Source organism: Erpetoichthys calabaricus, chromosome 3 (genome assembly GCF_900747795.2).
Source record: "Erpetoichthys calabaricus chromosome 3, fErpCal1.3, whole genome shotgun sequence".
Lineage (NCBI taxonomy): Eukaryota > Metazoa > Chordata > Cladistia > Polypteriformes > Polypteridae > Erpetoichthys > Erpetoichthys calabaricus.
In genome coordinates this window covers 11,004,750-11,027,069 of record NC_041396.2, presented here as the reverse complement: position 1 = coordinate 11,027,069, position 22,320 = coordinate 11,004,750, and the positions used below count along the sequence as shown (strand labels likewise).

General features: G+C 41.7%; 2 protein-coding genes across 2 annotated transcripts in view; both read left to right on the top strand.

Moving 5' to 3' along the window:
* The window catches only part of inka2 (inka box actin regulator 2), a 361,375-nt gene that overhangs the window by 64,074 nt on the left and 274,981 nt on the right, over positions 1–22,320 (top strand). The window lies entirely within an intron of this gene.
* Positions 1–22,320, top strand: part of eif2b4 (eukaryotic translation initiation factor 2B, subunit 4 delta) — a 77,103-nt gene that overhangs the window by 44,550 nt on the left and 10,233 nt on the right. The window contains exons 6-11 of the mRNA XM_028796361.2: positions 3,328–3,419; positions 4,982–5,096; positions 8,750–8,826; positions 12,398–12,500; positions 12,579–12,706; positions 21,245–21,422. Of these exons, the coding sequence (XP_028652194.1) occupies positions 3,328–3,419; positions 4,982–5,096; positions 8,750–8,826; positions 12,398–12,500; positions 12,579–12,706; positions 21,245–21,422 (693 nt within the window). The remainder of the gene's footprint in view (positions 1–3,327; positions 3,420–4,981; positions 5,097–8,749; positions 8,827–12,397; positions 12,501–12,578; positions 12,707–21,244; positions 21,423–22,320) is intronic.

The window sequence follows — 22,320 nt, the reverse complement described above, 5'->3', positions numbered from 1 at the left end:
TCAAGTTTTACAGTTGCAAGAACCCACTGATGAAACAGAAATTCCTTTTTAACAGTATGGGGTTTGTTTAATTGAATATCTCCAAACTTGCCATGAGGTACGTTTCCATACAGTCGTGGCCAAAAGTTTTGAGAATGACACAAATTTTAATTTTCACAAAGTTTGCTGCCTCGGTTTTTATGATGGCAATCTGCATCTACTCCAGAATGTTCTGAAGAGTGATCAGATGAATTGCATAGTCCCTCTTTGCCATGAAAATGAACTTCAGTGCATCCCAAAAAATCCATTTCAGCCCTGCCACAAAAGGGCCTGCTGACGTCATTTCAGTGATTCTCTCGTTAACACAGGCGAGAGTGTCAATGACGACAAGGCTTCCTCAGTAATGGCAGCTAATGTGAGTGAGCCAAAGACTGTTAGAGGATGGCCTGGTGGGTGTGAAGAAGAGCAGCAAAGAAGCCAAGAAACACCTCAGGGACAGACTGATGTTCTGCAAAAGGTACAGGGATTAGACTGCTGAGGACTGCTGGGGTCAAGTCATTTTCTCTGATGAATCCCCTTTCTGATTGTTTGGGGCATCCGGAAAGAAGAAAAGGTGAACTGTGCTACCATTAGTTCTGTGTCACACCAACAGTAAAACATCTAGAGACATTTCATGTCAGCCAAGGCAGTGCAGGGCTCACTCACAATTTTGTTTAAGAACACAGCCATGAATAAAGAATGGGACCGAAACATCCTCTGAGAGCAACTTCTCCCAACCATCCAACAACAGTTTGGTGACCAACATGATGGAGCACCAGGCCATAAGACAAAAGTGAGAACTAAGTGGCTCGGGGAACAACACAGGAAACTCCCCATTGAGAACTTGTGGTCAATCCTCAAGAGGTGGGTGGACAAACATAAACCCACCAATTCTGACAACTCCAAGCATTGATGATGCAAGAATGGGCTGCCATCAGTCAGGATTGGGTCCAGAAGTTGGTTGACAGCCTGCCAGGGCGAATTGCAGAGGTCTCGAAAAAGAAAGAAGGGCCAACACTGCAAGTATTGACTCTTTGCACAAACTTCATGTAATTGTCAATAAAAGCCTCTGAAATTTCTGAAATGCTTGTAATTCTACTTCAGTATACCATAGAAAAACACTGAAACAGCAAACTTCATGAAAACTAACACTTGTGTTGTTCTCAAAACTTTTGGCCACGACTGTACACAAAAGGTTATGAACCACTTTTTTGAACCAAAACCTACAGTCTCTCTATCTTGTCTCTCCCAAGGTACAGACAATGGATGATTCATTTTTAATGCATTTTATCCACGCTAATGAAGAAACACTGTATGTACTTGGCTACATGTTCTACCTAGAAATGGCCTCCCTATGGTTCTTCCCTGCATTTGAACAAAATATCTACAGTAATCCCTCGCTACTTCGCGGTTCACTTTTCGCGGATTCACGACTTCGCGGATTTTATATGTAAGCATATCTAAATATATAACGTGGATTTTTCGCTGCTTCGCGGGTTTCTGCGGACAATGGGTCTTTTTACTTCTGGTATTTGCTTCCTCAGTTGGTTTGCCCAGTTGATTTCATACAAGAGATGCTATTGGCGGATGGCTGAGAAGCTACCCAATCAGAGCACGCAGTTAAGTTCCTGTGTGCTGCTGATTGGCTCAGCGACGGAGTGCTGCATTAACCAGGAAGTCTCATCTCACTCATTCAGCATTAACGTGCTCTTGCTACTGCATTCAGGGGATTATCACCTTCATCGTCATCATTTTTACTGCGCAGCATATTCATCACCATCATCACGTCATATATAGCTACGTGTACTTCGCTATACAGTAAGTGTAAACTTATCTACCGATTTCATATTGCTTAGCAGTTGTCCCTGTTATTAATAGAGTAAAGGGTGGGTTGTAAACAATACAGGGAGGGTTTAAAAACGCCCAAATACACGTTAAATAATTAAATAAATATGGTGTCCCTACTTCGCAGAAATTCAGTTATCGTGGTCGGCCTTGGAACCTATCTCCCGCGATAAGTGAGGGATTACTGTATCTGGAAACAAATAGCCTAAACACAAAAGACCATTTTCTTTCAGAGAAAGATGATAATGTAGTTTTTCACAGAGAATTTTCACTCTCTTACCGATTGGAGTATTCCTGTTAAACTGAGGTCCTATGCTCGATGAGTATAAGAGACTAAATAAACGATCCATTTGTTTTAACTGACAAAAACTTTCTTGATATTTTAGTTTATAATTTAAAAATGGAATAAGAATCTGACAATCTAACAACATCACATTAAAGTTTGATAAATTCTGAAAAGAATGATACCAAACATATATATGTAGGTTTTAAAATAAGCCAGTTTTAAAGGGTGACAAATAACGTGACATAAAATCGTTGCACTTTTAGGTTTAGGATTTTTTATATATATATATATATATATATATATATATATATATATATATATATATATATATTGTCAATAAGTTGACGCTTGAGGGCGCTGTTACCCCGTGAAACCCAACAGACAGATGCCGACACAGGGTTAAAAGCACCAAGAAGTAATTTAATTTTCTTCTTCAAAGTGCCCCAAAGCACCTCCACCACCATAAACAATAAATCAATAATCACAAGTACAATAATATTCCTCCTCTCCTCCCAGCAGCTCTGTCACACTCCCTACCAACACCAGCTCGGCTTGCTGGGTCTCCCATAGTCCTTTATATAGTCCTTGACCTGGAAGTGCTTCTGTCCTTCTGTCCATGTGATTCATTAGCACTTCCATGTCAGATGGAGACTTGTATTTTTCTTCAGCCTGGATGTACAGTACTTCTGTACCTCTGTCCCCGTGACTTGGTAGTACTTCCGGGCTATACGGGAAACAAAAATCCCCTCGTCTCCCTGCAGCATCACATGGTGGTCCCCAGGGTACCCAGCAGGGTTGTGAAGCCAAACTCCATCTTCCATGATGCCCTGCAGGAATCCAGGGCACCTCTAGGCTGCAGGGAAGACGCCATCTAGCGTCCTGGATGTGTCGGCCGGGATGAGCTGCCAGCTGTCCATCACAATATATATATATGAGTAGATTTTTCATATTTTGTTACCCCATTTAGTTTGTAGTAATGGCTGAGAAAAATGAAATCTCCTGTTTTCATGCAAAATGGAGATAAAATTTTTAATACATGGTGACCAATGCTGGACAACAGTACACAGTGTTGTGTGATCCACATGTCAAGTCATCTGGTTGTATGCTCACAACATCTCAGACACGTGTATTTTATAACTAAATGTTTAGACTGACATTTTTGCTTTTCTTGATTACAGATTCCTCTGAGGAAAGATTATGGAAACAAAGTCAGCCTCTTCTCACATCTGCATCAGTACAGCAGGAAGGCTCCTCTGACGCAGCAGATGAGGTAAAGTAGACTAGAATAGAAAATGCAATCTTGTGATGGGTACTGCATATTTTATCTTGTTACTCTGGATTGTTTTAATATGCAGTAGCGGTTCAAAAAATAACATTCATAATTTTTATTACAATATCTTCTAAGAAAGCAGTTTGTCTATCATCCCAAAATGTCAAATTGATGTCAGGTAAGTGTGTGGTTACTCAGGCACCTTTTGGTAAGAGCAGGTTAGGGTTAGGGAAATGTGCTGTTTAGTGGGGGGAAAAGGGTTAGCAGTTGTTTCTTCAGTGACAAGGAAAAATGGTTAAAGATATAACAACATCAACAACAACATTTATTTCTAGAGCACATTTTCATACAAATGACGTAGCTGAAAGTGCTTTACATGATGAAGAACGAGAAAAAAGACCAAATAAATAAGAAAATAGAGTTGGAGAACACTAATTAGCATAGAATAAAAGTAAGGTCCAATGACCAGGGAGGACAGAAAAAACAAAATCAAAAACTCCCTATGGCTGGAGAAAACAAATAAAATCTGTAGGTGTTCCCGAGACCACCCAGCCCCCTCTAGGCATTCTACTTTACATAAATGACCTCAATCAGTCCTCATGGTATTCAGGGTTCACATGGAAGAACTTGATGATGACGGTCATGTGTACTTCTGGCCTTTAATCCATCGATGGAGGGACATCACGGTGCTTTGATCAGGTGGTGGTGGTGCAGGTCGCCACCACAAAAAAATGGAAAAAGAACAGAAGAGAAAGTAGGGATTAGTACGGATTATGGAGCCACCAGGAATGATATTGAAAATTAATTGAATGTACAGAGCATCAGGATTAAACTAAAATGAAGCTATGAGAAAGCCACGTTAAAGTAATGAGTTTTTAGCAGTTTTTTTTAAAGTGCTCCACCGTATCAGCCTGGCGAATCGGTCAGCTATTCCAGATTTTAGGTGCCTAACAGCAGAAGGCCGCCTCACCACTTCTTTTAAGTTCAGCTCTCGGAATTATAAGAAGACCCTCATTTGAAGATCTAAGGTTACGATTTGGAGTGTGAGGTGACAGACATTCTGAGATATAAGACGGAGCAGATTATTGAAGGCTTTGTAAACTATCAGCAGTATTTTAAAGTCAATTCTAAATGACACCGGTAACCAGTTTAGTGACATCAGGACTGGGGTGATGTGCTCGGATTTTCTTTTCCTAGTTAAGGTTCTGGCAGCTCCATTATGCACTCGTCGTAACCGATTGATGTCTTTTTTGGGTGGTCCTGAGAGGAGTGCTTTACAGTAATCAAGCCGACTGAAAACAAAAGCCTGAACTCATTTCTCAGCATCTTGCAGTGTTATAAGAGGTCTAACTTTTTCTATATTTGCTATTAGTGAAAAAATGCTGTCCTAGTAATCTAATTAATATGTGATTTAAAATTCATTTAAAAAAATGTTTTGGCTGTATAATCTTCATCATGTGTGCAGCTGAAAAGGATTATTATTATTACTATATTTTGTTCTTTTGGCTAAATCTGATTAAGCATTCCAAATACAGACTCCCTTCTGGTTCTGTTTCTCACAGCATTCCATCAACTGTCATCCACCCTTCAATTGTACGTCTGGGGCTTCAGTACTCGCAGGGAATCATCGCTGGCTCCAACTCGCGCTGCATTGCCCTGCTTCATGCCTTCAAACAGGTAACTAATCCTCTGCATTTCAGGGCCCCTTGATAAAGAAATGGGGGTAAGGTAGCATCTGCTTGACTGATATATGTATATTTTCCCTTTATTTTCATGTTATGTAATGTACTCTATATAAGTGTATGTGATGATATTATTGACACAACCAAAAATCTGAAGATGCTCCACTCTGTTGGGCCCTTGAGTAAGGCTCTTAACTTTTAATTGCTCTGTCCTGAGTGTGATGTTAACCTGCACCCAGCCCTACAAATTCCATGTCATTTGAACTAATGTGGTGCTGAGGTGTCGCCCGCTGCATGGCTGCTCTCGGGGCCTAATTTGGGATCCTGAGGTGATTCGTCACAATGGGTAGGCGGCAACGTGCAGTATCAGTGTGTACTCCCAACCTCCTCTGGGTAAGCAGGTTTGGGAAACCGATGGATGACTGGATATCAGTGTGCATCGGAATGTCCATCTCTGCTTTAAGATGAGCTGAAGTTTAGGAACTTGAACAAGAGTAACAGTTAAAGATGCAATGAATTTTCAGCCAAAAATATCAGAAACTGGTACATTTGGTGTTTGGCCAAATGAGTGAAAATGTTGAATGTGTGACACGGTTTCTGTTGATCTCAGGTGGTGGATATGGATGACTTTCAATTGGCACCTTCTGTTCTATAGGGAATGAGTGATGCATCACACCACATTGCATTGTGGGTTGTGTTTGCCATCTTTAGAGGATCGTACTGGTTTATATAAAATTTAAGTAACAAGTAGTAGTGATATACTACCAGAATTTACAATACTTTCAGAAAAGCAGAAGGAGATAGGAAAGGAGAAGGGATCATACTGGGACAAACTGAACTTGAATGGGAATCAGTGCTGTTTAGTTAAGTTGAACTTAATAAAGAATGTGGCTCTGTGCGACTTGATAGCCAAGCAATGGACAAAGCATTCTGATAAGCTAAATGCACTCACGTATTGTTACCGGTTTACTGTTGTGGCCCACCAGGCTGGCACCGGCAGCTTAACCCAATACACACATGCGTGGGACACCAGTTCAATGCACACTTTGATTTTATTTTCTTTTTCCCATGTGGGAAACGCCTTCCCCGTTTCCCACAAGTATAACACAGTCCTGGCACAAGCACAACGCAAACAATGAATCCCTTCCTTTACTCTTTTCCTTCTCCTCCTTCACTCCTCGGGTCAAGCTTCGTCGCTCCTCCTCCCGACTCTAGCTTCCCGAGTAGTGGCTGCTGGCTCCTTTTGTAACGCACCCGGAAGTACTCTAGGTGTTTGATTACTCGTTTCTGGCAGCACTTCCGGGTGTGGTGGAAGAACTGCTTATAAGGGCTCAGCAGCTCCTGCTTCAGCACCCCCGTTGGGCCTGTAGATCCCAACAGGGCAGCACCACACTCAAACTCCCATGAAGCCTTGTGGCAGTCTGAGGCACCGCTGCAACTCAGGGGGGTTGCAATCTAGCGTCCCGGGAGAGGTAACGCTCTGGCCATGCTTGCTCCCCCAGTCCTCCCAGCGTGGAGGCGTCCCAACCGGGCAAGAGCCCTGGCCGCACGCTACACTGTATATACTCGCATATAAGTCGGATCTTGAAACCCAAAAGATTGATCATAAAATCAGACCCCAACTTATGCGCCGGTTCAAAAAAATTTTTTTTTTTTTTTTTTTACATCTTCTTGCCTCCTCCAATCTCGCACCAGTTTCTCAGACACATCAAATTTTGTTGCAGCAGCGCAGTTGCCAATTTCTTTCGCCATATCAAAGACATTTAATTTAAAACCAGCTTCATATTTTCTTCTGATCGAACACTCCATCATAGATAAGGGATGTTCTTACAATAAAGGTGTACAAGGGTGTGAGATACAAAAACACAAATCAGTGCAAACGTCGCTTTGGAATAGTTTGGGTATCACCGTGTGGTCACGTAGGCACAATAGATAAAGAGGTAGGAGCACACGCTGATACAGCGCATTGCCGCACCGACATAGAAATAAAAGGCTGTGGGTTCCATGGTGACTCTCTCAGGTGGGCGTTAGCATATCATAATCTCTTGGACCAATAGCGTGAGTTTTCCGCATTCGACTTATACAACCCATCCATCCATCCATTTTCCAACCCGCTGAATCCGAACACAGGGTCACGGGGGTCTGCTGGAGCCAATCCCAGCCAACACAGGGCACAAGGCAGGAACCAATCCCGGGCAGGGTGCCAACCCACCGCAGGACACACACAAACACACCAAGCACACACTAGGGACAATTTAGAATCGCCAATCCACCTAACCTGCATGTCTTTGGACTGTGGGAGGAAACCGGAGCGCCCGGAGGAAACCCACGCAGACACGGGGAGAACATGCAAACTCCACGCAGGGATGACCCAGGAAGTGAACCCAGGTCCCCAGATCTCCCAAGTGCGAGGCAGCAGCGCTACCCACTGCACCACCGTGCCGCCAACCTATACAACCGACATTATAAAATACCAAAAATTTTACGTTAAAATCAACTACCGACTTACCTACAAATACGGTATTTATAGTTCCGTTTTTTAAATACTGTATGACCTCTTTGACAAAACGAACTCCAATAATAAAATTTATAGTTCACCTTGTAGACTTATAATTCAGTTTCATTGAAAATCATACCTTATATACTCACGTATAAGTCAGGTCTTGAAACCCGAAAAATCGATCATAAAATCAGACCCCGACTTATACGCCCGTTCAAAAATGTGACACTTAATTTGTTTTTCTTATTTTATTTTATTTATTTATTTTTTTACATCTTCTTGCTTCTTCCAATCTCGCATCAGCTTCTCGGATGCATCGAATTTTGTTGCAGCAGCTCAGTTACCAGTTTCTTTCGCTGCTTCAGTGACGTTTAATTTAAAACCAGCTTCATATTTTCTTCTGATTGAACGGTCCATCGTAGATAAGGGATGCTCTTACGATAAAGGTGTATGGGGGTGTGAGATACAAAAAACACAAAACAGTACAAATGTCGCTTCAGAATAGCTCGGGTATTACTGTGTGGTCACGTAGGCACAATAGAGAGAGAGCGGTTAGGAGCACACGCTGATAGAGCGCATTGCCACACTCAACATAGACGGAAAAGGCCTTGTGCTCTGTGGTTATTCTCTCAGGTGGACATTAGATTATCATAATCTCTTGGACAAATAGCGTGAGTTTTCCGCATTCGACTTATACAACCGACATTATAAACTACCAGAAATTATACTGTAAAATCAAGTCCCGACTAATCATTCGGAGAACTTATCCACGAGTATATATGGTAAATTAAAAGTGAAATTGATTTAATCCATTTGCATGGTGCCAAAAAATTATGATAAGGTTTTCTGCATTTGGGATAGTTTTTTTTTTCTTCCCAGTTTTTTCCAAGTATTTTCATATCTTTTCATTGATATTATTTACATAAAGTACTAATCATTTTATATGATATTATATATACTGTAAACAACAGAAATGCCTATTTCAAAAACAAGCATTAAACCACCTGTCATGTCCTCTGTGGATGCTCAGTAGTCAAGTCAGCAGTCTTTCTAATGCTTTTCTGAATTGAAGCAACTCATAAATTTATTTATTTATTGTTTTAGAGTGTTTGGTTAATCTGAACTAGGAGTGTTTTTTTCCTCCACAGGTTATTCGAGACTACTCTACACCTCAGAATGAAGAAATGTCAAGAGATTTGGTTAACAAACTCAAACCATATATAAGGTGAGAAGCTTTCTAAAAAAAACTCTGCTTATTCCACGGCAAATGTATCTCAAAATTTAGAAGCAATGAGAAGTCAAATAGAACTCCATGGTGAGTAAACGGGAAATTATAAAGGAAATGACAGTTGTATGAGGCTCACAAGCCAAATTACAGTATTGCTAACCGTAGGGCCTCTGAGAAAATGAGAGCAACGATTAAAAAGAATATTAGGAAGGCTAAAAGGCAGTTGGAGAGAAATAAAAGGGAAAAGATGACCCGAAGAGATTCTGTCAATATTTTAGTACAGTGGAACCTCGGGTCACGACCGTAATTCGTTCCAGAAATTTTTGGTCGTAACCCGATTTGTACGTGTTCCAAGACGTTCGTGACCTGAGGTTCCACTGTAGTAAAAAAAAAAAAAAACAGTCAATGTGATGAGGAGTATTAGAAACAGGAATAAACAGAGTGAAATAAAAATGCTTTGAACTTGCATATTGTTGAAGTTTATAAGCTCAAGAAGTCAATAATGTCTCAGAAATAAAATTAACTGCAAAACAGGTTCTGACTGATTTGGAAGTTTTAGAGTGCGAAACGTGCTGCTCAAATTAAATAGGATGAAGGATCAAATAACCGTTATCCTGGAATGCTTAAAGCCGATATCCCATTACACAACTCTTAGTTGTGTCAGAAGACTTGTTGATTGCAGTCGCTGATCTCGTCACTGCACCATTTCAAATGACACGACTCTAAGTCGCAGCCCATGTCATATTTATGTGCCAATTTTCCAGCTCATTCGTGTGACAAAGCCAACGATGTATGAAAGATTTATGGATGCAGTGAGCTCAGCAGCAGTCTCTACCCTTTTATTTTTTTCCATTCTGTTCTGGTATGTAAAGTACGAGACACCAGATAGACGAGCTCCTCTTCTGTTTCTAACATCCACAGCCCCTGTGCTGCACCGTACCGCCACTGTTCGAATGGTTAATAGCTGCGGTGTATTCAGCCACTGTCTTTGTTCTAATCTGTTTTAGTGCATAAAATATGAGACATCAGACAGATGAGCTTCTCATCTATTTTTGAGGGTCAAAACACTTGTGTTCCTATTTGCTATATTTTATACATTTTATCTTAATTGTTCTTCTACTGAATGCTCATTGGTTATCAGCTCTCGTACGCAAAGAGCCAACCCCTCCAACCAAAGAGAAACTCGGACCTGTTTGATTTTTGTCCCAACCAGTTGTAGAGGAGTTGTCTCAGTCATTGGTATGTCACTTCACAAGATTGCCCCGTCGACTGATTCTGACTGGCTAAAGTTATGTAAGTGAAGGCTACGACTGAAAATCGCTTGAAATGTCGTTTATTTTGAGGAAGTTATTGATTACAGTAAAACCTTGGATTGCAAGTAACTTAGCCTGCGAGTGTTTTGCAAGACGAGCTAAAATTTTTAATACATTTTAACTTGATAAATGAGCGAGGTCTTGCAATACGAGTAGTACGTGTACGCTTTGTCTGCCGAGCGTCATGTGATCACAATGGATTGTTGGTAATCGTCTCCTATGCTCGGTCTCAGTCGGCGTACCTCACTCATATAGTCAATATCCGTACGAGCGTATGCTGTTTACTATAGCATGGTGACCACGTATGTGTGCTGTGATGGGCGAGTCCTTGTCTTGCACCCCAAAGCACGATTCTCAGTACTTTAGCAAAACCAGCTTTATTCGTCTTGAAAGAGGAACAGCGCAGTTATTTATTGTAGCGGGATCTGCCGCTCTCCTATACACAGATACAGCAATCCAACAGGGGCGCGTGACCAGGTAAGTGGCCAAGTAATACTGTGCCCTTGCATTTATAATGTTCCTTGCATCACCCATCGACGGCAGGTGCTTATAGCATGACCGCAATCTTTTCTGTTTTGCTTATATGGCGAACTGCTGCAGCGCTGGGAGCCTGTGGTTGCTTCGGGTCACTCTTTTGCGTGTCGTCCCGTTGAGGGGGAATCCCAGAGTTTAGAAAACTTACAGTTTTAATTTTCTGTTCAAGTGTAGTAACTCTTCAGGCAAAAGCAACTTTCATTGGAGAGGTTTCTTGTTAAAAATTGCAAAAAAAGAAAAAGATTCCAGTGAGCCAACAGATAGCAGGGATTCCGTTAGTTAGAGTGAAAGTCGTCCTACACAATAACCGTCCTCCTCCTCCTACTGTCCTCTCTCTCGTCTCTCTCACACCAGCCACGATTCTTCTCAGAGGTTAGGGTTAGGGTTAATTTGTTTTACATATTTTTACTTTATCTTTAGGGTTAGGGTTAAGGTTAATTTGTTTTACATATTTTTACTTTTTCTTTTGTATTAATCATTTTTGTATGAATATTTTTGGGTTGTAGAACAAATCATCTGAGTTTCCATTATTTCTTATGGGGAAATTCGCTTTGATATACAAGTGCTTTGGATTACAAGCACATTTCCGGAATGAATTACGTTGCCAAACCGAGGCTACACTGTACGTTTATTAAACCTTTGACATGTATTTTCTGTGTACACTGGGGACATTTCAAAGGACTGGAAGACAGAAAGTATCCCATTTATATAAAAAGCGGGATTGGGATGATCTTGCCAATGGGTGTCAAACTCCAGGCCTGGAGGGCTGCAGTGGCTACAGGTTTTCATTCTAACCCTTTTCCTAATCAGTGACCAGTTTTCACTGCTAATTCACTTTTTTCCCCTTTATTTTAACAGCCATGTTAGAAGGATTCAGTCCTCTGAATTGATTCGTTTCCTCATTAAATGACAGCCAAACAGAAATGAGATGTGAAACGAGCCAACAGATGACCAGCTTAAACTGGGGCCAGTTTTTTAATGAGAAGCCGATGCTTGTGGTTAATTTAAACCCGTTATTTAATTCCACGGCTTGTTGCTTCTCTTGTTCTGCAACAGCAGACATTTCCAAAACTGTTGATTTTCTGTTTTTTATAAGAACATTGTCAAAGTGTTTTGGTGAGTTGAGAGATCAACCTTACTGAGACCATCACCTTTCTTTATTTCCAGATATTGTGTGATGTGGTGGCTTGTTTTGTGTCTCATTATTGTTTGGCTGCTAATTAAGGAAAAAGAAACAACTATGGGGCCGGAGTCAAGTTAATTAAAAGAAGTAATTAGCAGCAAAAATTGGTCACTGATTAAGAAGATGGTAAGAATGAAAACCTGCAGCCACTGCGGCCCTCCAGGACTGGAGTTCGCCACCCCTGATCTAGCCAGTAACCTTAACATACATCACAGGAAAATTAATGGAAGAAATTTTTAAGAAAAACATTGATCATCGCATATCAGAAATAGGTGTATTAGCAAATAATCAAATGTAGATGGGCAGATCAGGATTGAATAATATGATGGAATTCTATGAGAAAGCAACAAAAATAAGAGAGGTGCATATATTATTATTTAACCTTGATTTTAAGAAGGCTTTTGATAAGGTGTACCACGTGAAATGTTAGTGATTAAACTAAAAGATAAGGGAATTGTGTCTGTTCTTTACATTTTTTTATTTATTAGGTGTTTAATACCAGAATGCAGCTGTAACGTAAATGTTTTTCTTTTTGCAGCTTTCTGAATCAGTGTCGCCCTCTTTCTGCCAGCATGGGAAATGCCATCAAGTTTATCAAGAAAGAAATCTCAAACATACCTAGTAACAGTAGAGAAGAAGAGGTGAAAGAATATGATCTGTAATTGTAAAACTGTAATCTTTTCAAGACTAATATTTTTTTTTCTTTTCTATACCACTAGGCAAAAGTGCAATTACACGAATCCATTGACAAGTACATTGAAGTAAAGATTCATCTTGCTGCGAAGGCCATTTCAAAATACGCCATTGAGAAGATTAGTGATGGAGATGTAATCCTTGTTTACGGATGGTAGGTTTTGCAGAACTACTTGAAGTGGAAATGATGTGCGGTGATGTTGCATGACACTGAGGAGGCATTCAGAATTTTCAGTACAATTTAGAATATTCATACTGTCACCCATCAATCCATTTTCTGGCACTGGTTCAGGTCCCAGGGGTTCAGCAGTCTAAGCAAAGACGCCAAGTATTCCCTTTTCTCCACCACCTCCTCCAACTCCAGGCATTCCCAGGCCAGCCGAAAGATGTAATCTCTCCAGTGAGCCCCGAGGTCTCCACGTGGTTGGACATGCCTGAAAAACCTCCGCAAAGAGGCATCCAGTAGTCCTCCTAGTCGAATGTCCAGACCACCTCAGTTGGCTCATTTCAATGTGGAGGAGCAGCAGTTCTACTTTGAGCGCCTCCAGAATGTCTGTGTTTCTCACCCTATATTTAAAGGCTGAGTTCAGACACCCTTTGAAGGAAACTCATTTCTGCAACTTTTATCTGTGATTTAGGGCTCTTGGTCACTACCCAAATCTCGTGACCATAGGTGATGACAAGGACTTGGATTGACCGCTAAATCAAGAGCTTTGACTTTGGCTCAGCTCTTTCTTCACAACAACTGACTGGTACAACGTCCACATGACTGCACACACTGCTCTGATCCAACTGACGATCTTCCGCTCCTTTCTTCCCTCACTCATGAACAAGAACCTGAGATACTTAAACTCAAGCAGCACCTCATCGCCATCCCGGAGAGAGCACTCTACCCTTTTCCATCTGAGAACCATGACTTCAGACTTGGGATGAGTATCCGCACCTCCGGTTACTTCACACTTGGCTGTAAACTGCCCCACTGTGTGCCTGAAGCCGGCAGAACTACATCATCTGCAGAGAATGGAGATGTGATCCTGAGGTCACTGAACTTGGACACCTTCCACCCCTTGGCTGTGCCTCGGAATTCTGTCCATAAAATTATGGCTCATACCGTCGTGTACGTTCAAATATGCACAACATTTGAATATGAATGTAGCAGTTGGTTTTTACAGTGTGCCAGTCCACTTCATTTTCAGACAATTATGCTTGCAAATCACATTTCATATCACTCCCAATAACATTTTGAAATCCAAAATGAACCCAAATATCTGCTTTAAATGTGAACAGAGCATTTTGTATCAAACTTTCAGTAACATTTTAGTTTTGGTACTGTAAAAATGCATCAGTTACTCGTTTACTCCTTTGTAACAAGACCTTGACAAAGCTTTCTTTTGGTCTTCATAACTCTTTTGGAAAACTTCTGTAGATCGGATATTCATGTCCGTGCAGTGCGGCATATTGACATGAAGGTAAAAGGACTTGTTAATATGAAGAATTCACTGGTCTTGTACTAAATATGTGATATCAAGAGAAACATGTCTAGGCTAAGCCACCTCAGACCATTTCAAAAATGACGTTTTGTTAGCAGGTCACATGGCACAGATGAATAAACACTTCATAATACTTAAAAGGAATCCATGAAGACCCAAAGAAGTGTTTAACATCCTGTGACATTAAGAGTAAATGATGCATTTTTGCAGTACGTTATGTAGAGCATAAACGATAAACACTTCATGGCAAATTTTTAAATACACTTTAATTAAAAAGTATTACTGACACATTTCCAGTATTCAGTATTAAACCTAGTAATACAGTGGAACCTCGGTTCACGAACGTCTCGGTACATGTACAAATCGGTTTACGACCAAAAAGTTTGCCAAACTTTTTTCCTCGGTTCACGACCACACACTCGGTATAAGAACAAGCCAGTTTCCCTTTTGGTTTGTGCGTGCCGATGATTTCCGCACGTGTTGCATTGTTCTCGGTCAGACGTGCATGCTTTCGCTGTGAACTCTTTGTGCTCTATTTCATTTCCCTTCCGGTTTGTACGTGCCAATTACTGTATTTAAGCACGTGTTCAGCCTCTCCCTGTTCATTGTTCTCAGTCAGACGTTCGTGCTTTACCTGTGAACTCTTTGTGTTCTACAGTATTTCGTGTGCTTTTGCAGTTAACCATGGCTTCTAAGCAAGTGAAGAGTGGTGAGAAGAAAGTTTTGCAGAAAATCAAAATAAAAGTAAAGAAAGAAATTATTGAAAAGTTTGAGCGTGGTGTTCATGTTACTGATCTTGACGCCGAGTACAAGAAGTCAAAATCTACGATTTCGACTATTCTAAAGCAGAAAGAATCTATGAAAGCAGCTGATGTTGCAAAAGGAGTTACAGCGTTAACCAGGCAGAGGCCTCAAGTGCTGGAAGAGGTGGAAAAACTGTTGCTAGTGTGGCTGAACGAGAAGCAACTTACAGGGGATAGCGTAAGGAAGGCGATATTACGCGAGAAAGGCAGGAAGATTCATGGCGATTTGATGCAAAACTATCCTTCTAGGAGTGGTGAAAGTGAGGAATTTAAAGCCAGTAGAGGATGGTTTGAAAAGTTTTGCAAGAAAAGTGGCATTCATAGTGTGGTAAGGCATGGAGAGGCTGCTAGTTCCGACGCTGAAGCTGCGAAAGAATTTGTGAAAAATTTCACATAAATTAGTGGAGGACGAAGGCTACATCCCACAACAAGTCTTCAACTGCGATGAGACTGGATTATTCTGGAAGAGGATGCCGAAGAGGACCTATATTACCCAGGAAGAGAAGGCTATGCCCGGCCATAAACCAATGAAGGACAGGTTAACCATTTTGCTGTGTGCTAACGCTAGTGGCGACGTAAAAATCAAGCCGCTACTCGTTTACCAATTTGAGAACCCTCGTGCTTTCCAGCAGCACAATGTAAACAAAGCCAGACTGCCCATAATGTAACCTCCTCTCCACCCAGTTCCTCCTCACTTCATACCAGACCTCGACTCATGCAAGGTTAGTTTTCTTGGTGGTTTATGGTCAGTTTTTGTATTACGGATTTTTCAAATGTTCATTTTTCGGTTTGTAGCGTGAATTGTTGCAATGTTACTTTTCTCTTTTTTCAAATGTTCATTTTTTTTCCCCTGTGCTTAAAACTCATTAAAAAAAAAGTGTTTAAAGCGATCGGGTCGTAAGGCTACAGTATAGTGCGAACTCTTGCAATGTTAGTTTTCTCTGTTGTTCAAGGTTTTCTCAGTGTTATTCAATGTTTTTACATTTAGTTTACTATTACAATGTGCATTCTGTGGTGTAATTAACTATATTTGTGCTTAAAAATCTTTAAAAAAAAAAAAAATATATATATTTACATACAGTTTGTTCGGTCTGGAACGGATTAATTGTATTTACATACAATCCTATGGAGGAAATTGCTTTGGTTCACGACCAAATCGATTTACGACCAGAGTTTTGGAACGAATTATGGTCGTGAACTGAGGTTCCACTGCAGTTAAAGTCTTGAAATACAAGAGGAGAGAACGTGCAAATGTCAGCTCTGTGTGTGTGTGTGTTTTAAAACATCTGTACTAAACTTTAACCTGGTTAAACCTAAATATACAGTGGAACCTCGGGTCACGACCGTAATTCGTTCCAAAACTCTGGTCGCAACCTAATTTGGTCGTGACTAGAACTAATTTCCCTCACAGGATTGTATGTAAATACAATTAATCTGTTCCGGACCGTACAGACTTTATGTAAATATATTTTTTAAAGAGTTTTAAACACAAAAATAATTAATTATACCATAGAATGCACAGTGTAATCCATATTACTAACCGAGAATGGTAAACCGGGTGGCATGGATGCAGGGACACAGCGATGGGACCATGAGACGTACTGCGCAGGTGCGTACAGCGCGCGTCTCATAAACCGCACGCGAAGTCTTATCCACCGCGCACGAAGGAGTCACGGCCCAAAAACGAAAGAGCTCAACTGACGTGAATGAGTAATGAAGCAACAACGTGCCCATGGCTAACGACTACTGACACAGCCACACAAATAAGAGGACTCTGCGCTGCAGCCCAAATTCAAACGGAAGAGGCTATGGAGGCCCCATGGGTCCATAAAGTACGGAAGGCGCAGGCTTCACCGCCATATTGTGAGTGGCACTACTGTGGAGTGAAGGCACAGGCGTCACCGCCATATTGTGATTGGCACCAATGCGGAGTGAAGTAAACGCGCGTCTGAAACTGTGGAAGCAAAGCAGGCACGGGTTCAAAACGAACGAGCTCGACTGATGGATATACAAACAATGTATTTCAGGATACCCAACACCGGGGGTGGGCGAGTGAAGCGAGCATGGGGCGGAGCCCCCTTGTATTAAACTAAATGTAAAAACATTGAATAACACTGAGAAAGCCTTGAACAGAGAAAACGAACATTACAGGGTTCACGCTACAGCCTTACAACCCGCTCGATGTAAACACTTTTTTTAATGAGCTTTAAGCACAGGGAAAAAAAATGAACATTTGAAAAATCCGTAATTTATACAAAAACTAACCATAAACAATCAAGAAAACTAACCTTGCATGAGTCGAATTCTGGCATGAAGGATGTGAGGAGGAAGCAGGGTGGAGAGGAGGTTACAGTTTTGAGGGAGAGTCCCTCTGCGTGATGGAGGGATGTTCTCCTTCAGGAGTTTTCTCTCTTTTGATTTCTTGGGTTTCTGCTGTTTTTAGCTGTTTAGCTGGTGGATCAGACTTTGCGAAATAGCGGTCCAACGTGACTTGCCTTTTCCTACGCATTAAAATTTTTCAGAAATGCGAGATGACATGGTTGTTCATCATGTTTATCAATCTGTTTCGCAACCGCTTTATCAGAGTGGTTCTTCTTGAAAAAACCCTGGCACTCGTTCCACTCTTCCATGACGGCTTTTATTGCATCACTTTTTATAACCGCCCTTTCCTCTTCTTCCCCTGAGGACTGCTCCTCGGTGAGCAACTTATGCTGCTCCTGCTGGAGTTCAGCGAGTTCCTCCGTCGTCATTTCATCCTTGTGATCCAGGACGAGCTCCTTGATATCCTCACTGTCCACTTCAAGACCCATGCTCTTGCCCATGGACACAATCTCATCCACAACAGGGGGATGAAATCTTTCTAAATCCTGTTCAGGAACGCATTCAGGCCAAAGTTTCTTCCAGGCCGAGTTCAAGGTCCGGTATGTGACGTCTTCCCAGGCTTTATCGATGAGGTTGATGCAATGAATGATATTAAAACACCATCCCCTGCAAGTTGCTTCTTGTTCAACCACACTAGCAACAGTTTTTCCACCTCTTCCAGCACTTGAGGCCTGTGCTTGGTTAACACTGTAACTCCTTTTGCAACATCAGCTGCTTTAATGGCCTCTTTCTGCTTTAGAATAGTCGAAATCGTAGATTTTGACTTCTTGTACTCGGCCGCAAGTTCAGTAACACGGAACGCCACGCTCATACTTTTAAATAATTTCTTTCTTTAATTCGATTTCAGTTTTCTTCGAACCTTTCTTCTCACCAACAATATCACTCTTCACTTGCTTAGAGGCCATGGTTAATTGCAAAATTAATGCAAAAGCACACGAAACAGAGCACAAAGAGTTCACAGTGAATGCACACGCGTCTGACCGAGAACAATGTACAGGGAGAGACTGTCAACGTGCGTAAATCATCAGCGCATACGAACCTGAAGGGAAACTGGCTTGTTCGTCACCTGAGTGTGCGGCCGTGAACAGATGCAAAAGTTTGGCGAATTTTTTGGTCGTAACCGATTTGCACGTGACCCAAGGTTCCACTGTACACTACTGGTCAAATTTTCGAACATCTCCAATTTTCCAGTTTTTCTTCAAATGTAATTGGTCGAAATGCAATGAATGACCTAAAATGGTGATAAGCAGTAAACTCCCAGAGATTTAAAATTAAAGTTTAGGTTCACAAAAATAAAAAAAAAAGGAAATTAGGGTTAGGTTTTTCAGAATATTATACATGGGCCTTCTTCAGGGAACAATTAATAGGTTACAACCCACAGATGTTTTGCAAAAATTAAAGTAAATGAAGCCTTGCAAGTTGAAGCAAACAATTTGAACAGGTGTCCCAAATTCTGTTGATTACTTAAAACACAGTTGGAAACCTTGTTAAGGGTAAATTTCACACAAACATTAGGAAGTTTTTCTTTACGCAGAGAACCATAGACACATGGAATAAGCGACCAAGTAGTGTGGTAGACAGTAAGACTTTAGGGATTTTCGAAACTCGACTTGATGTTGTTGTAGAAGAAGTAAGTGAATGGGACTGGCGAGCTTTGTTGGGCTGAATGGCCTGTTCCAGTCTGGATTGTTATGCTCCATATCAGTCACTCGGAGTTCATTTCTCTTGTTGTAATAATATGACAGACCACCACTGGAGCAACCTGCATTTCTGCCTGCTGGACCATTTATTACCCAGATGCTGCAGGATTGGTCTAGGACAAATAATGACCTTTAAAGGAAACAAAATTCGTAAATAAATGTATTAGAAAGCAACAGTTTTTATTATCAACAGTAACTCTGTCAAGAATGTAAAGAAACTGTTAATTGCTTCACTTTGACCAGCAGCACAACTAAAAGTCTCCATTTGACATTTGAATGAGTCCTAGAAGCATGGTGCCATGCAGAGTGCAGGCATAGAGGATCATGTATGTTGTACCACAAGTATATTGCGTTTCTGGTGGGTGGCAGAATGTCCACATGGTGTTGTCCTGATAGATGTGACAAGTTGGACGCCTTGTAATTTAATAAACTCCTCCAGTGCCGCCATCCGCATCACTACCAGAGCTCACATGTTTCACATCATCCAACTGATTGTCACCATATCGATTGCTGTCATTACCATCCCAATATTCATCTTGCAGTAAGTCTAGTTCTTTCGAGACATCAGCAGCTTTATACCTTTTTTTGCAACGACATAACTACGGTTTGTCTATTTATAGCATTATTTTGTCATAAATACATATATTTTATATTTGTGCACTAGATGGCAGCACTGTAGCAAATAAGTGAGACGAGACCATGGTCCTCAGCTGGAAAAGGGTGGAGTGTCCTCTCAGGGTTGGGAGCGAGATCCTGCCACAATTGGAGGAGTTCAAGTATCTCGGGGTCTTGTTCACGAGTGAGGGAAGAATGGAGCGTGAGATTGACAGGCGGATCGGTGCGGCGTCCACAGTGATGCGGGCTCTGCATCGGTCTGTCGTGGTGAAAAAGGAGCTGAGCCATAAGGCAAAGCTCTCAATTTTCCAGTCGATCTATGTTCCCACCCTCACCTATGGTCATGAGCTATGGGTAGTGACCGAAAGAACGAGATCGCGAATACAAGCGGCTGAAATGAGTTTCCTCCGCAGGGTGTCTGGGCTTTCCCTTAAAGATAGGGTGAGAAGCTCAGTCATCCGGGAGGGGCTCAGAGTAGAGCCGCTGCTCCTCCGCATCGAGAGGAGTCAGATGAGGTGGCTCGGGCATCTGATCAGGATGCCTCCTGGACGCCTCCCTGGTGAGGTGTTCCGGGCACGTCTAACCGGGAGGAGGCCCCAGGGAAGACCCAGGACATGCTGAAGGGACTATGTCTCTCGGCTGACCTGGGAATGCCTTGGGATTCTCCCGGAAGAGCTAGAAGAAGTGGCCGGGGAGAGGGAAGTCTGGGCATCTCTGCTCAAGCTGCTGCCCCCATGACCTGATCTCGGATAAGCGGAAGAGGATGGATGGATGGATGGAGGCAGCAAGCTGGTGTGCCGTGACAGGCTCAGTGAGATATGACTTGTACGTCAACGTTCAAAGTGGAGAGTGCCCTCGGGACATGTGACGTGGTTAGCAACGCAAACAGGGTGCACTTTGAAAAAAATGAACCGTTTCTGAAGAGTCATTTGGAGTGTGCTGGTTGAGGTAAACCATACTGGCTGTGAGCAAGTCAGGTAAGACAACTGAGTTGTCTTGTTTAGCGCCTTCTGTTGAACCAGTTTTATGAATGTTGTGCCACCTTGATCTATTTTCTTGATTGGTAAGTTTACATATTTTTTTTTTTTAATGATGACTTCTTTTCTTCGCTGTTTCTATATTGCGAGTGTGTCTTGACCGCTTTACTTTTTATTTTTTTTATAACTCTAATTAGCTAGGTTGGTTTTATTATGGGCTGGTTGGTTTCAATCAGAGAGGTCTGTTGAAAGATGAAGCTCTCAATCTTCACCGTCTTAAAATCCTACCTCTAGGCCTCAGTACTGACTTATTGAGGTTAATGCCTCAGGTTTCCTGCTGAGTGGACCATTGTGAATGAGTGATGCGTTTATAATTTAATCCCAGCAGTGGAATCGTGGAAGGCACTATATTTAGGGTCACCAGAGTTAAAAGGAGTGTCTGGGAGCAACACACTTCATGGCCAGTGCCATTACAGGATGGTGTTGTACCGTGTTAGCCATTATGGATGTGGTGAGAAGATAAGCAAAATAACACATTTTATTGGCTAACCAGAAAGATTACTATATGCAGGTTTTGGAGGCAACTCAGGCCCCTTCTTCTTCTTCAAGCCTGGAGATGGCCTGTGCCAATTCATTTCAATTTCTTTCATTAGAGAGTGAAGTACAAACCACGTAAAAGGTATAAAATATTACAGGCTCTGCTGACCTTTTGCTTGTTCTCGCAGCTCTTCCTTGGTGAACTACATTCTCTGCGACGCCTATGAAAAGAAGAGGAAGTTCCGAGTCATCGTCGTAGACAGTCGGCCGAGGCTGGAGGGCCGGGAGTCCCTACGGAGGCTTGTGCGGAAAGGGATTCACTGCACCTACGTCCTCATCACTGCCATATCCTACATTCTGCCAGAGGTAGGGCAGCAAGAGCTCAAAGAATTCATGGTTTATGAGCTTCTGAAACTGCTTTTTTTTTGGTATTGAATTTGTTCTATTAAACTAATTAAAACTAAGAAAAGAAGAATATAACCAGTTTTAAATGTAATAAAATACAGTAATTCCACATTAGCACCCATCCCTATTTTCTTTATAGTCCTGTAGAGAGAATTTAACGCTTTGAGAGCTGAGTATTTTTTCCAAAAAACACAGTTTTCTTAAAAACACACAAATCCTTGATTTGACACGGAAATCATGCCTGTGTGCTATGGCTGCCAGTTTGCCAGGAATACGTTTGAGGGGGCGAGGAACAGCAGCGGTGGTCGCGGTCGCAGTGCATTGCAATCTGGTGTTATCCTCTTGTCATTGTAAGTGGCGGTCCTCCCAGGTGAATGTTGCCATAAGTGTGTCAGCTGCATGAACTGGAACCCCACATTAATTGTCAAGATCGGAGACTGACAAGTCAGAGTCCAATTCAGCGATAATATGTAAAACGTCGTATTTTGCTTTAATCATTTGCTTTGATCTCTCGCCAGGTGTCCATGCTATTTTTGTTTTTGTTTGCTCCTCGCTACTGACGTGTGTGCAGAGAATCTCTACAACCACAGGAACTGGTGCCACACACACGGCAGGCCTGAGAGGAGAAGGAAAAAGAAAATCATGTGATAGGCCTATCCAGCAGGGGGCGCTAGCTCTCTGGTTGGAATAAGTTCTTTTACAATTGCAGCATGTTACATAACCCGAAAGTATATAGATATAATATTAAAAGGCGATACCCCTCCCTTAATGATATGGTGGTAAGAAATCACATAGGAGAAATAACTTAGCTTTCTTTAATGATGATTTTACGTGGCATAACAGACAAGGAAGCCAATGA